General features: G+C 37.2%; 1 protein-coding gene across 2 annotated transcripts in view; it reads left to right on the forward strand.

Annotated features, from left to right (window-relative positions):
- tncb (tenascin Cb) overlaps positions 1 to 16901 on the forward strand; it is a 67734-nt gene that overhangs the window by 44659 nt on the left and 6174 nt on the right. For both annotated transcript variants that reach the window (XM_065250265.1, XM_065250264.2), the window contains exons 7-12: positions 820 to 1089; positions 1264 to 1449; positions 4692 to 4781; positions 5687 to 5950; positions 10094 to 10369; positions 16518 to 16790. In XM_065250265.1, coding sequence (XP_065106337.1) covers positions 820 to 1089; positions 1264 to 1449; positions 4692 to 4781; positions 5687 to 5950; positions 10094 to 10369; positions 16518 to 16790 — 1359 coding nt within the window. The remainder of the gene's footprint in view (positions 1 to 819; positions 1090 to 1263; positions 1450 to 4691; positions 4782 to 5686; positions 5951 to 10093; positions 10370 to 16517; positions 16791 to 16901) is intronic.

The following is a 16901-nucleotide window of genomic DNA, read 5'->3' on the forward strand; positions in this document are numbered from 1 at the left end:
ACTTAAAACAAACTGTAAACTTATCTCTGAAATCTGATTGGTTGATTGAAATGTTGTCCCAGGGTCAACATAATGTTGCTGTGAGGACATCGACCACTTGGCAAAATCAGGAGAGCTGGGGTGCTCATAGCCCTAGGTTAATTTTAGGGATAACCCTGCTTCTAAATTACAAGTGTGAAATGATCCTTAACCCCGGATTAAAAGCAGGGTTTACAACGAAGATTAAGCGCAGTGTGAAAAGCCCTATTTTGACATGACAAGCCACACACATGACGGGCTAAATACATGTTTTGACGAACTTCGCATCATGCGCCATCGACAAAAGAAGTCACCGGTCGCCACTGAATCTGAGGGTGCAAAAATCTAAATATTGAGAACATTGCCAAGTTGTCTAAATGAAGTCCTTAGCAACTGCATCCACTCACAAAAATAAAGTTTTGATATATTTAGGCTACTGTAGGAAATTGACAAAATATACAATGTATATGCACCTTTAATTAGTAATTTGTTTATTTAGTATATTTGATATTTATAATAAATCATGAAGCTTAAATAAATCTTTTGCCGTAGTTTTTATTTAGTTGTTTATTAAATCAACGCATCCGATTATTATTAGTGATATATGCATAACTTTTTTTGCATTTATTTTTAGCTGATACTCTCTCCTAGTATGTGTCATGTGCCGACATATAAATACATCATGTACACAGAAACCCATTATGTTACATGTTTAACTGAACTGTTTTTAGCTCACTTGTTTGCATGAATGGTTTCCCGTTCCACAGCTGTCACATACAGTAACTCTCCTCTCATCTGCAGTGATTGATGCTCCCAGCCAGGTGGAAGTGCGCGATGTGACAGACTCAACAGCTCTTATCACCTGGCTTCAGCCTGTAGCTCACGTGGACGGTATCTCCATGTCTTATGGCCCAAACAAAGATTCATCAGACAAAAACACAATCAACCTTTCCTCCCTGGATACCCAGTATCATCTGTCTGAGCTGGAACCTGACACAGAGTACGAAGTGTCTTTAATGGCCCGCAGGGGAGAGATGACAAGTTTTCCTATCAATGAAATCTTCACAACAGGTTTGAAAAGTGACTCTTTCTTTCAACTTGACTAATCGAAACTCTTTCAAAAGTGAAACTTCAGTCTGCTCCAGCAGTGATTTTGGTGCACTTAGACCTGCACTTAAGCAATTATGCTCTTCTTGCCCTGCAGTAAAACCACTCATGTACAGGAAGCATGTTGATATGTTTCAGACCTGGATGCCCCTAAGAACCTCAAGGCAGTGGAGGAGACGGATGAGAGCATTACTCTGGAGTGGAAAAACAGCAAAGCCAACGTCCTCAGTTACCGCATCAAATACGGACCACTGTCTGGCGGGGAGCATGGAGAACTGGTCTTCCCCAGTGGCCCTCAAGACATCACTCATGCTAAAATCACCGGTGAGGGATGATTTTGAATTACACAATCATTTCTCTCCAGAGATTACAGGCCACATCAATTACAAACAAATTGCAGAGATTAAAACCTATGCTTGAAATGTCGAAGTGGAATAAAATGAGGCTCAGCTGCTGTGCACACTGGAGAGCGGAGTAATTTTCAGTAAACCAATTTTATTTTATTACTTGAAAACCAACCCACTGCTGGTCCAAACCATTTGTATTCTCATGAAATTAGCAATGTAACGGTTAGGTGTTGGAAGCAAAGCTTTTGAATACAATTTCCAAAGAGGACCTATAGAAATTGGATTATTTATAGAATTTGTTATTAGGCTTTTGCCAGATTTCTAGTATTTAAAGAGTAACTAAACCCCTGGTCAGAGCCTGACTCCACCCACTGGCAATATTTGAAAAATGCAAGAAAAGTGGGAAGATCCCAACGAAGATAGAGGGGACGAACTAAGCTCGTATCAAGTGTGTGGTGAGATCGTAACAAGGGCGTGGTGAGCTTGAACCTGCTTACGTCACGAGTCATTTTTTGGACCCAACATCCAATAGGAAAATTCAACTGCAGTAGCCACCGTTCAACCTGAAGAGGGCAACAATCAGACGTTTTTACACCATATATTGTAGTATTGAAACACTTTATATCCAAATGTCAAAAAAATTACTAAAATCAATGAACAGCACTAATAAAGCATCATTCTTACAGACCATTAACTAAAAAAAGTTGGTTTAGTTACTCTTTAAAGGTGCCGTAGAATGAAAAACTGTATGTACCTATGCTAAAAGTTGTGACTGCAAAGTAAACGCTATTTGCTAGTTAATATAGCTCTATATGCTTGCATTAGGCTGAAGTTCTTCTATTAATGTTACGTTTAGCAGGTCCATACAGAAAAAAAACACAAACTTACCAGAATCAGAATAATCCATTAACAATCTCCAAACAATTAATTATTCCTCAAATTTTGTACCATAATCACAGGCTCATACATAAAAAATTACATATATCTTAGCAGAAAGTTGAAAAATGTTGCATTGACCTCACACAAGCGCAGCCATGTCCCCTGTTGCCATGGGAACGTTATGAAGTGACGTGATTATAGCTGTGTCCCAATTCAAGGGCTGCAACCTTATGAGCATTCGACCTTAAAAGGTGAGCACTCGGTCTTTCAAGGTGGAAGCCTCAGAAGTTTGCGAAGAGAACTGAAATGAGACGGTCTAACCTTTGGAGGATCCATAATTAGCGTCACCTGCTGCACGCGCCCGCCTGCACGTTTCTGACTTATTAAAATAAATATGACATTAGAAAAATTATTAATTTATTTTTAGGAATATGGCACGTTGATGTATATTAAACTATTCAACAGTTTACCAAATTAATCAACCTTAGAAATATACGCAACATAAAAAGAATATTATTAACAAAAAACAGAACTTATAATACTAAAACAGTGACAAGAAAATTTTTTTTCTGATAAATACACTTTTATTTAATAAAGGTTTTAATTGTTTATTTTAGAATATCCACCCATTATTTGCAGCCCTTGCAGACGCGCAATGACTCTTGGGACATCCTCGGCTGTTAAGGATCCATTCGTTCTATCCTTAACAGCGCGGAGAAATGAGGACGCATTTTGAGGCTTCATTCTAAGCATCCTTTGAAATGGGACGGCCTTACTGGCCTTAAGTCGCGCTGCTGTGACGCAATCGGTCTTAAAATACGTCCTTAGAAGGTCGCAGCCTTTGAATTGGGACACAGCTAAAGTGACGTGAACATCACTCAAAAGCTGCAAAAGCTGCAAACAGTTTTTGCAAGTTTACGCAGTTTTTGCAAGTTCCCGCTATTTTTTCAAGTTCACGCAATTTCATTGCATAAAATTGCATAAATATAAACATTTTAAGAAAACGTGCCGCAAGATTAAGACTTTTTGCCCGCAACAATCACAAAAAAACTGTGTTTTTCTGGAAGGACTGACATAAGGTCTGTTTACACACATACACACAGAGCTACTGAACTGAACTGCTCTGAGAAACAGCCATCAGAGCAGAGCTCAACATTATTATTCATGACCCTTTCAAATAAGGTAAAAATAGTCCATTTCATTTCAAAGGCAAATCCTAGAGTTGTAAATAGACGTGTAAAACAGTCTCTGGAAATTTATGCACGCAATAAATCCATACATCAGAACAATTTAACATATTATTTCAATGCATTCTTTGTCACATTTAGTACAATGCCCTAATTTCCACAAAAGACCCTTTGTAGGGGTGATCGACTTAGCCAGATTTTAAACATTTCAGTAATAAACTGATCACTAGGGTCTCACCAGGACATAAAAAAAATTTGATTAATTTCCTGGAGTCAAATCTGACTTTAGGGAGATTAAGAGTCAAGGAATCGACTCTTTTGAATCAACCCCATCGCTACCTCTTTGTTTTTGTGTCATGAGTAAAAGGTAATAAGATGCTGCCCTTTTTTTTTGAAAATGGCCTAAGGGACAATTTTCCTTAAATGAATTAAGCGTGTGTTTCAATGTGAAAATCCTAGTCAAAAAGGGAAAGAAGATTCATTCTCCATCCCAGCAGCACTTCCATTCTACATTTAGCTTTGACGCTAATTCTTATTCTGTGTTACCCCAAGCGGGGATTATCAAGACTGGGAGAAAAATATATTCAAAATGGATAATAGATTCTTTGTCTGGTTTGGTTCTTTGTCCTTGGGAGGCCTGTTCCCTGTAAATAAGGCGGACGATCTGCTCAGCTAATAATGCAGTGTCTCTCTCACTCTCTCATACACCTCACTAGTTGTCTCTTTCACACAGTTATTATCTGTAATTGTCGTCACGCCTGTGATTTTATTGATAATGAGCTTCCTCTGCATTAGGCGTAATTTCATGCTGTGGGACTCCTGCACAGTGACCTCTGTAGGAGCCAATAGAGGCGTTAAGAGGGACAAAGTGTGGGATTTTGGCTAAGGGCTCTTATGAATGGAATATGTGGGGATCTGGGAATCTCTTGTATGATGGCAAACATTGTTTTTGGCCTGTGGAGGGGCTCTTTGATGCAGCCACAGAAAAGAATGGGATTGATATGGAACGCAGATGAAATCAAAACCAGATTGTGGCAAGTGTGAAAACGATTGCCTACCCTAGAGCTGCCAAAAACATCAACAATGTGAAAGATTGATGGTTTTAGTTTGACAGGTGGTTTAAGAGGACTGAATTTATCTGGCTTTTTTGTAGGTCTCAGGCCCGGGACTGAATACGGAATGGGAGTGACCGCAATTAAAGAAGAACGTGAGAGTTGGCCTGCAACGACCAATGCTGTGACTGGTATGTAAAGAAATGTTCAAAAATAGAGGGGGAAATGTCAAAGTTTAAAACCTGTATTAATAATTAATTTACTAATCTCATTGTCTGTTTTGGTTATGGCCCTGCTGAAATAACTTATTACAAAATGGTCACTTAGGGTTTTCCTTTATATTCATTATATTTTTTCATAAAAACGATCCTGTTACACTGAAAAAAATATTCATTCAATTAACTACATTTTTTTAAGGTAAGTGGTTGCAATCAATTTATTTAAGCTACATTTCAACAAAAATGATACAATAAAATAACATAAATAACAAAATAAAAAACTTTTGTTTAAATGTAGCTTAAATAAATTGATTGCAACCACTAACCTTAAATTTTTTTTATTACATTTAATTAATCGTTTTTTTCAGACAGATCTGTGAAAATGAATACAAACGCTATATTATGCATTTGAGGTGTTTAAACATAATACGTATTTGGATGACATCACCATTTTCACAGATTTGCCTTTTATGTTGTGTACATATAGATTGTATCAGTATAATTTTCCAAAACGTGAAATCTGCTTTCAAAAGTTTGCATTTTAAGGCCCCCAAAACACTGCTGTCATGTAAATAAACGGCCAAAAACAGATAAAATGTTGTCTCTTATGCAGAAGTGTAAAGCTGAGTTAAAAAAAAAAGGATTCATTTAGTTTACTTAAAGTTTTTATGGTAAGTGGTTGCAATCAATTTATTTAAGCTACATTTAAACAAAAAAAAATAGAAAAAAAATGTTGAAATGTAGCTTAAATAAATTGATTGCAACCACTTACCTTAAAAAATAGAGTAAATTGAATTAATAATTTTTTTCAGTGTACATATGAGAGAACTGTGGTGTATATAATACTAATTCCTAATTTATGTCCCATGACCTCTTAGTTCTTGATGCTCCCAAGGATCTTGAAGTGAGTGAGACCACTGAGACCACACTGGCATTGGTCTGGAGGAGGCCAGTGGCCAAGATCGATTTCTATAGGCTAGTGTTTGTGTCAGCGGAGGGCAAAAGAACTGAGGTGGAGGTACCAGGTGGCCTCAATACCCATACCCTTGTGAATCTGATCCCAGGCATGCTGTACACCATCACCCTGATTGCTGAAAGAGGAAGGATGAAGAGCGCTCCAGTCATCTTGTCTGCATCCACAGGTCAGTCCACTAATGCTGTTTGGTTCTCTGTTGGCATCACATAGATATTACTGACCTAGATTAATAAAACATAGTCAGTATATATAAGAATTCTTCACATCCCTGTTTATTTGCAATATTAGGCTGTTTGGTAAAATGGTATCATAGAAATATTGGTTTGGTGATTATGAAATAAACCTCAAAAACAATATTTTTAAATCTTGCTCAATGATTTATTTAGCAGGCCACTGAGGATTCGAGAGAAACTGAGGAATCTATTATGTTCAATTTTTCCTCCTCCATGACTGTCAATATTTCTTTTGGCATTTGCTGATACTGTGGTTATTGTCCTTTAAATCTGATTTAAGCATTTCTCTGGCTCTTTCTTCAGAGAAAACATCTTTAAAAATCCAACAATGTTCATGTTGTCAGTGTGCCATCACGCACTGGAAACATTTGGACATTTTGGAATTGCCAATTTTCTGTCTTCAACTTTAATTCATTTTAATTCATTTTTAATTTACAGTATGTGGGTTTATTTTACTCCTTAAAAGAAACAAGCGAAAGCCAACAGCTGACGATAAAGGATATTTTTAAAGTCTGTGGTCAGGATGCTACTTCCTGCTATAAATATCCAGCATTTTATTACCAAAATGTTTTGCTTACATAACAGAGTATTCATTAAGTACCAAGAACCCACAAAATATATGTTGTTTTAGTCTCCAAGACGACAGCTATATTGTTTCTCAAGATCACACGCACACACACTGAAAGCTTATTCATGTGATAATGTCAGAGTAAGCCCACTCCCCTTTAGATTTTCGTGATTTGACCACAATGAACTGTGGGGCAGACTGATAAATAGGACACATGCTGAGCCTCCTGTTAAAATGTTGTCTCTGAAATCACCAGCACTATAATCCCAATGCGTTTGTTTCAGCAGCCATTATCGGCCTTAAACATAGGGCACAAACATGGGCAAATACTTTTCTCAGACCCATAATGGAACTGGGAAGAGGGGGGTGGGAGACCACTGGGTCTGAGTTTTCCCTCTTTTTTAACATTACTGAATGCATCTCTGGACTGATTTACAGAAATTTTATCTCTTGATGCAGTGATGTAAAGATCTTCCCTTAAACAGAAACAGATGAGGACACAACCAGGTCTAAGGCTTCAGTCACACCAAAAGCGCTTTAAACGCTTGCAAACGCAAGGCGCGACGCACTGCCTTTAAAAAAAAAAGAGCAGTGCGACGCGGCTTTTCATATTGCTAAGCAACCACCGAGTCAGCTGTCTTGTCAATCAAATATTGAAGCGTGAGCGCTCTTTTGCTGTTAACGGTCATATCAGCAGAAACTTTAAAAAGATGACGCTTGCTCTGACCTTGTTTGAGGATGAGAGGTGCACAAACACGCAGGAGAGAGTGAGCGAGTGGAGTCCGGTTCTTCAAAGCAACTGTAAACTTCCCTCCCCACAACGTAAGGCCCGCCTCTCCCCTCATTCGATTGGACAATGGAAAGACACGAATGACGTCGGGCGCTTCTCCGCTCTCAGCGCTCCTTCAAAAACGCGTGCGCGGCAGGCGGCAAAAAACCGCAAGGCGCTCGGCGCGCATAAACAGCGCGCAAACGCGCCCTGCCCATAGAATATCATTCAAAAAAGGCGCCTGCAACTGCCATAAACGCTATTGGTGTGACTGGCCCCTTAGTGGAGTGAAAACATTTACATATTCAAGTAATCTCTTTAACATCTCCATTGTTTCTCCTATAGGCAACCATGAGATTAAAGGAAAACACTACTGTTTTTCAATATTTTACTATGTTCTTACCTCAACTTAGACAAATTAATACATACCTATCTTTTTGCAATGTGTGCACTTTTAATCTTTGTACAGCACCTTGTGAATGTGTTAGCATTTAGCCTAGCCCCATTCATTCCTATGGCTCCAAACAGGGATGAATTTAGAAGCCACCAAACACTTCCATGAGTAGTTACACAAGAAAGTATGGTGGCACAAAATAAAACTTTTGTTTGGAGCCATAGGAATGAATGGGGCTAGGTTAACTCTTTCACCGCCAGCGTTTAAAAAAAAAAGTTGCCAGCCAGCGCCAGCGTTTTTCATGATTTTCACAAAAGTTTAATGCCTTCCAGAAAATGTTCTTCTTTAAATATATAAACATACAATATACCAAATGAAAGAACAGACTCTCTGCTTTCAAACAAAAAAAAGTTTCATCTTACCTTCAGTGGTTCTTTTGTAATCAGCTTTTGAATATGGGTAGGTTTCTGCAAAAACACCACATTTTGAGCAAAAAGCAGAGATAATTCCATTTTTGTGACGGACTTTAGAGATCCCATTCAGAGCGATCTTTAAAACAGACACGTACATGCAGCCGCTTGCCATAGGGCATACCGGGTTAAAAAAGTTGCGGAAGGGCGCCACCTGGTGGATAATAGGGGTATTGTGGAAAGACGGAAAATCTCGTCATTGGCGGGGAAGCGTTTTCTCTTAATTGACTAAATATATCTCGTCAATGGCGGTGAAAGAGTTAAATGCTAACACATTCAAGAAGCGCTGTACAAAGGTTAAAAGTGTACACATTGAAAAAAAAATCTATGTATTAATTCATCTAATTTGAGGTAAGAACATAGTAAAATATTGAAAAACTGGTGTTTTCCTTTAAATAGAAGCAAATTGAAAGTTTTGTGTAAGTGTCAGATGTTGGTAATCTCACACGTGCATCTGACATAAAATAAACTGTTTAATTTATCAACTAAATTCACAGACTTCAGTATAATTTCTCATCAAATTCTGTCAAGACCAAATGATCTGACCTATGGCATCTTTTTGAATTGTATAGCTTAATTCTTACTTTTCATTTCAATCCATTTTTATTTGTAATACTTTATTGAACCTATACAACATCTAAGGCACAGTTTACACTTCAAACTGAAAAGCTCCATTACATTTCCTGTGCTATAAAAGAGCAATACAATTTTCCAATGGGCACGCACCAACAACATAAGAATCATATCCTTTCATACAGTATATAGATACACAACATCAAACATTGTATTGTGTTACGGTTTAAAGAACATGCATGTGTAAAAGCTTATACAGTGGTCTATTTGTACAGCCAAAAAGGCAGTGCACACATTCAACAAAAGCTTTATCCAAACGCCCTTGAGGTGTTTGTGGCTTAAGGATCTCACGGTGACAAAGGCATTATTTCAATTCTACCTCCTCCCATTTCCATCTGCATGCGGTGAAGGCCACTCCTCGGGAATTTCCACGTCTTAACTCAAAATACATTTTATTTAACCAGTGAACAAAATAAATCAATTCGCCCAAATCTCAGCTCCAATGAATGATGTGGGATGATCAATGAGTTGTTTTGCTGTTTGACAGCTTTGCATTGTTTCTCCAGATTTCAAAAGCAACAACTGGCCCTTAATGCCTGGGAAGGTCATTCACTTCATTTCAATTGTCTCTCACCCTATTTGCACGCCATGTTTCTGCCCACTTGAATGTGCATAGAGAGGATAATGGTTGCCCACCGTGCATCTCCTAGCTGTCTGCCCCCTCTTTGCCTGTGAATGCTGACAATGCACAATAACGTTCAATTATAGGTTGCACTGCATTGCATGGCTGCCTCCTATGTTTGAAGTGTTTCGCGTACCGCTGCTCAGGCAGGCTAGGCGAAACCTTCAAGAATTAATGGCCTTCTCTGGGCCATTAATACCAAAGCTGTTTCAGCAAACTGGCGTTAGGTGCTTGGCTGTTAATGAGTTGCTTAGGAACCCATTGCAAATTTGTTTGTTTGTCACTACAACTTTCAGGGCTGTTTCACAGCGAGGGCAGATGTTCCTCTTTTGTTTAGAACAGATGGAGATTAATTTGTTAGGAGTAACAAATTAAAAGGTTTATTGCTGCTCACAACATGATGTTCTTTTCTTTTTATTTTTTCATGCGAACTGCAAACTGGTGTAGAGTTGCATTGTGATAAAATTGTCTTTTTCACTTCAGATGGTGTCTTTATGTTATTGTCATCTTGAAGACAGAAAGACTCAAGGAAACGGTCAACTCTTCGATCGCATTCCCCATGATGATCAATGTTTCAGTTCCTGCCTCTTTAATTAACTTCTAATCTGTTTGTTATCTAGATGAGGAAAAGCCTCAGGTGGGAAACATCACCGTCACTGAAGTGTCTTGGGACAGCTTCAGTGTGTCATGGGAGGTGGAAGGAAAAGAGTTTGATAGCTTTCTGGTTGAAGTTTCTGACCCGGATGGCCTGTCAGATGGCCAGAACCACACCCTGTCCGGCCAGGAGTTCAGCCTGACCGTTACTGACCTCTCACCTAGTACTTTCTACAGGATCACTCTGTATGGGATATACAAGGGAGATTTAGTAGATCCTGTCTTTGCTGAAGCCGTCACAGGTATCATTGCTTGCCAAGTCTTGGACAAACCGGGTCATCTTCTGGCATCTTCTCTTCTTTGTCACTCTTGCTGCATATCTCAAGCAGCAAAAACTAACATCTTAATGAACAGTTCTTCATTATCACTAACACCATTTTTTCCTTTCAGTTTGTTTACTCTTCATTTGTTGCCTTCATGGATTATTCATCTCTTCATCTGCTATCATCCATTGCTGAAACTGTACTTTTCACGTATTCTCATATTTTCCACTATAATATAGATGTTATCATCAAAATAATGTCGATTGAATCCAGCCACAGCCAATGGCGTATGTCTGACATTTTACAAGACTTTTTAGAGATGTCAAATAAATCTTTGGTGTCCCCAGAGTATGTATGTGAAATTCTAGCTCAAAATACCATATAGATCATTTATTTTAGCATGTTAAAATTGCCACTTTGTAGGTTTGAGCAAAAAATTTGCCATTTTTGGTGTGTCCTTTAAAATACAAATGAGCTGATATCTGCACCAAATGGCAGTGCTGTGGTTAGATTGTGCAGATTAAACGGCGGTATTATCCCCTTCTGACATCACGAGGGGAGCCAAATTTCAATGACCTATTTATTCACATTCTTACAGAGAATGGTTTACCAAAACTAACTTACTGGGTTGATCTTTTACACATTTTCGGTTGATAGAAGCCATGGGCACTCAATTATAGCACTTAAACATGGAAAAAGTCAGATTCTCATGATATGTCCCCTTTTAATGTGAATAGCTCTACAAACAAACAAGGCTTTCATTTCAGGTCGACAGTGATATATTTAGCAAAAGGTTGACATGCCTTCACATGCTTAATTATAGGGTTCAAACACACCTGCATGGCTTGATTCCCTACAAATGCACATCTGTATAATCACCAGCAAAGCCTGCAGTGCACCATACAGTTGCCATGTTTCCATCACCATGATTTTATGCGCATTTTGAAGTATCGATCAAAAACAAGTGATGGAAAGGTCAAATTTAGAACAAAAATCCCTTATATCGCAAAAAAAAATTACGGTCACTTGAGGTGGTTTTTGATTTATGCAAAAAAGAGATAATGCGAATAATGGAAGATGAGAATGAATTTGGCGAATAAATTCTGACGTAGCGAACATTAAACCCACGTGACTGACCGTCTAGCTGTTTCCCCTGTCGTTGTCTTTACCATATATGAGGTTCGACGTTGTCTTAATGTATTTGCTGCTAATGCCTTCATCAAAAATGCTGCATTTATTCTTCTCTGCACAGCATTCAGTTTGGCAATTAATAACTTGCCCCATTGTGACTACATGCAGTCCTGTCTCCATTTTCCAAGCGTGCTTTGTTTTGTTTACTGTCGGTTACTAGATTACCAATATCACCGTCATTCGCTCAAACAACGCACCTAATTTGCATTTGTTTTCACATTTGGATGGAAACCCAGCCAGTGATATATTTAGTGAAAAGTTGACATGCCTTCACCTGCTTAATTATATGGTTCGAACACACCTGCATGGCTTTATAATGATTCCCTACAAATGCACATCTGTATAATCACTAGCAAAGCCTGCAGGTGCACCATAGAGTTGCCATGTTTCCATCACCATGATTTTATGTGCATTTAAGTATGGCATCAAAAAGAAGGGATGGAAACACTTTAATTCGCAAAATAGTTTTTACGTTCGCTTAAGATGGTTTTTGACTTATGCGAAAAATAGATAATGTGAATAATGGGAGATGGAAATGCATTTGCCGAATAGATTCTGATGTAGTGAACATTAAACCCAAGGAACTGACCGTCTAGCTTTTTCTACTATCGTTGTCTTTACCATATACGGGTCCCGACGTTGTCGCAATGCCCTTGCTGCTAGTGCCTTCATCAAAAATGCTGCATTCCTTTTTTTTGTGCACAACATTCAATTTGCAATTACAAGCTGCACTACTTGTAAATTTATATATTGCCCCATTGTGACTACATGCAGTCCTGTCTCCATTTTCCAAGCATTCCTTGTTTTGTTTACTGTTGGTTACTAGATTACCAATATCACCGTAACTCGCTCAAACGACTTGATGGAAACGCACCTAATTTCCATTGGTTTTTCTTTTTTTTGCGAATTTTGAAAAGATTTGATTCACATTTGGATGGAAACCCATCCAATTAGATTATTGTCCTATTTAGATGTTGTTTTTAGACTACAAGCGTACAATATGTATTGCTACATTTATTAGACACATACTACAGTTGGCCCCTCCACAGAGCATCAGCAAATAGAGAGGCTGGCTGAGCCGGGGCGTTCTGCCATGGAAGTGATCCTGAAGAGTTTTTGTCGCCACTTGTGAAGAATCTCTCAGTATGCACGCCCAGTTTTCTGACCCTGCGCTACTTCTCATTCTTATTCCTCGCTTTCACACATTTTCTTGGCGTTTATCAGTCAGCGGCTGCAGGGGCCACAGTTGTAGCGGTTTCCTGAGTCTGCATGCAAATAGGCATAGGGGTAGGAGAGCTTATCAGACTTCTGTTAACCTCTGTGTGTCACGTGATTTATAGTGAACTCTTGACCATGTATGTGTTTTGCAAATAAGAAACAATCCCAAATTTAACAAAGGAAAATATTTGCAGAACATTCCATGCGTTTTAGCGAGTCTGCTTATCCGGGTTGTTACATTTTGCTGTGCCAGCACAGATATCCCATTAAGCTTTAGTTGCCTGCTGTAGAATAGAGTAACTGCCTCCAGACTCTGGTTGTGTAGATTAGCTGGCGACTTTTTCCACCTTCACAAACAGATGCCTCTTTGTCAAACCAGAGAGACTTAGAAAGCAGTCAGATGAAAGTGATCTTTGGAGAGCACATGTTTGTACTCTTAAAGTGCCTCAAACCCTCACTGACACTCTTAAACAAGTGAACAGTGCTAATGAAGAGGGACAGCTCCATGGGATTTGTCCTCTCTGGTTTTCATTTCCAACACTTTTCCTGATCCAACAAATGCCTTTTTTGTTTCACAACATCTAGAGCTTTTTAGAAAGAAGTCTGGTCGGAGGTAGCCTACTTTTAAAAGTTTGTTTTAGGACCGCAAGGCTCTTTTGGTTAGATCAATACTCATAATTACTTTACTACAATACTTTATACTTTTAAAGTCATGGATGTTATTGTTTATCATAATCGTTGTACTGAATTACTGTACACAAGTAGCATTACGTCAGCGCTTCAGTTTAGCCTACGTGCTTTTCGCAGAGACTTTTTAGCTGTTTCAGCATCCATTACCAGTCTACTGGTCTAATGGCCTCCTCTCCACAATCATATTGTTCTTCTTAATAGTGTATTAAAAACTAAACATTAGGCATGCAGACAGATTAAACAGGCTGAATTGGTAATATCCTCTGAAGAAGTTTGTATCATGCACTTTTAAGGCAGTGGAGAAAGTAGTCAGATTGTTGTTGATAAATTAATATAATAAATCAGATTCCTATGATAATAAGAATATATCATAACTTTAATAATCAATTTATTGATTTAAAAAAATGGTGTATTTAGTTTATCAATTAAGGAAAGAAAATATGTGCAACGATTTAGAAAAAAGTTTTTTTTTTTATTAAATACCAGTTTGTAAATTGGTTAGTTTCAGACCTTGATCCTGACTGGTCATTACAATAAATCACAGCTATGACCCTGCACCCAATGATTGTATGTATCATTGCGCATGTGAAACATTCTGTTGTGGTTCACAGTCAGTAAGGGACTATTTCTTTCAGCGAAAGGACGGCGTTTAGTGAAGTAACGATAACACTTTACTTAACATAAGACTGACATGACACCTTCATAATCATGACATGACATGTGTCATCAACATAAAACATCAGAATAATTATCAAACTTAAGAAACAACCTAGCTTTATAGGTTAACATTGCATTCAAATATTATTTACATTTTTTTATATTCTGTCAAATAGTTTTAAAACAGCATCATGAATATTTTTCTTGACCTCAACTACAGTAATTGAACTTGTCATTAAAATGTCAATAAGTGCTAATACTATGTCAAATAATTTTAAATGCCTTAACAAAATGCAACAGACACGTCAAAAGACTATACTCTACTTTATTTAAGTGCTGGGAAAAGAATAATCACGATTAATCACATACAAAATAAAAGTAATTTTTAGCATAATATACAAGTGTGTGCTGTGTGTAATTATTTTGTATATATAAATACACACACATTCATGTATGTATTTAAGAAACATTTACATGTGTATATATAATTATTTCTATTTTTATATATTCTAAATTGTATATAAATAATATATATATAAATTTTCTGAAATGTATATGTGAGTGTTAAATATACATAATAAAATATACATAATAATTACACACAGCACACACACATATATTATGCAGAAATAAACTTTTATTTTGTATGCCATTAATCACAATTAATCTTTTCCCAGCACTGCTTTATTTATATGCACATAAAAAATATATTAAAAAACTGACAACTAACAGAACTCACACAGAGGGTTCTGAATTTTTCTGACATAGAAGTAAAAAGAACAAAACATTTAATTAATTAATGTAATGTAATTATATTTCAGGGCGATTATTTTTTTTGCTCTGTTTTTCAGCTATATGGACCCAACGCTGCATGGCTTAACCCATTATTCAACTGTTTTAATTTAATTTAAGGTGAATCAGTCTCCAAATGCAAAAAATATAACTTTATCAATTTTTATTATTATTATACTATTATTGGATGATTGATTTTATTTCTATAACACCTAGAGGAAACTTCAAAAACATTATGAAGAATATTCATGATGCTGTTATAAAACTATTTGACAGAGTATTAACCCCATAATAACATTATTAAGACAAATTATATTTGTACCACTGTAGTTGAGGTCAAGAAAAATATTCATGACACTGTTATGAAACTATTTGACAGAGTATTCATGCCTAATGAAGCGAATCTAACACCCCTTCAAGTAAAGTGTTATTGATTTTACTTTATGAAAGTTGGGTTTATACATACTTTTTGCTTTAATATTTGCCCTGTGTTTCATAAAAAGCAATAAAGGTACTCGAGGCTAGTGCTGAATCCTGAAAAACTCACGGGTGAGGGCTGTTGTGCCAGATAACGCCCTTCAGCCGTGATTCGATCTACAATATAGCTCATACCTTATTGCTTACATTTAAATTTAGGAATTAAGCAGACATTTAAGTGACTTACAAAAATTAAGAAACAATAAAGCAATTTATTATATGGAGGCAATAATTCAAGAATTGCTTATACAACATTGCTTACTTTTAGAACAGAATGAAAATGAACTGCATCAAAGTTTATTTATCCTCATACTTTGAATGTGTTAACCTTGACAAAACTGCTTTATGGTGCAATGAATCTATGACTAAAACAAAGAAAGTGTGAAAACATCAAACTACACCAGTGAGATTCAATTTCAAAGCACATTAAAACTGGACCACAGGCTGGCACAACCATGTCTATTGTTAAAAATCTAAAACATTTGGTGTGTCATCCTTAAATCTTCAAGGCTCTAGGTTTTCAGTTTTAAATATAACAACTGCATTGCTGGAGATGTTTTTCTCAGAAGTCCTTGCGTTATTCATTGTCAGTGGCATTCATGCATGTTCGGCTAAAAAGAAGACAGAAATGTGTTTCCAGGATGAGCCCTTCGATCAATATGGTTATTATGTATATGTCATTGCTCTGGAAAAGCTTTGTCCTGACCTCTGTAAAACTGGCATAATATGAAGATACAATTATGTGGTTGAAACCTAATATAATGGTGGAAAATAGAGAAAACGCATCAGTGTCAATATTTTTTCCACTAACCAACAGACTCCATTCCATCTTCTAATACAAATATGTAAATTGAATTTCCTGCCTCAATGATTTCAACATCGCATGCCATAGACACTAGAATAATTGATTGATGGCTGAACAATTGATTCTAAAATTGTATTTCCATGAACAAATAACATTTTTCTGAATTGTCTTTAAGTCAGCATTGTCTGATCATAACAAAACGCCACAAAGAAGGCACCCAGATTTGCAATTACTGTCATTTAATCTCTTCCAAGCACATTTCATCAAATTTACAAAAATGTTTGTTTTATCAACCAGTGGCTGAACCTGAAGTGGAGCATCTGTTGGTCTCGGACATCACCCCACACAGTTTTAAACTGACCTGGGCAGCTCCAGAAGACGTCTTTCATGCATTCTCTATCAAAGTGGTTGATTCGAATGGATTAGGCCAACTTCGCCACATCAGTGTGTCCGGAGACAAAAGGACAGAAGTGGTTTCAGGTCTTAATGAAGATACGGTGTATGAAATCGAGCTCTTGGGGACCATTTTGGGAAGGAAATTCCAGCCCGTTATAGCAGTAGCTCGAACAGGTATTTGGATTTTTAAGAAAAGCTGGTGAAAGATCTCCTATAGACGCAAGCGCGTTGTTATGGTTGTTATGGTATACTTTTTTATTTTTGGTTTTGATGAAACCATACACA

Source organism: Paramisgurnus dabryanus, chromosome 5 (genome assembly GCF_030506205.2).
Source record: "Paramisgurnus dabryanus chromosome 5, PD_genome_1.1, whole genome shotgun sequence".
NCBI lineage: Eukaryota > Metazoa > Chordata > Actinopteri > Cypriniformes > Cobitidae > Paramisgurnus > Paramisgurnus dabryanus.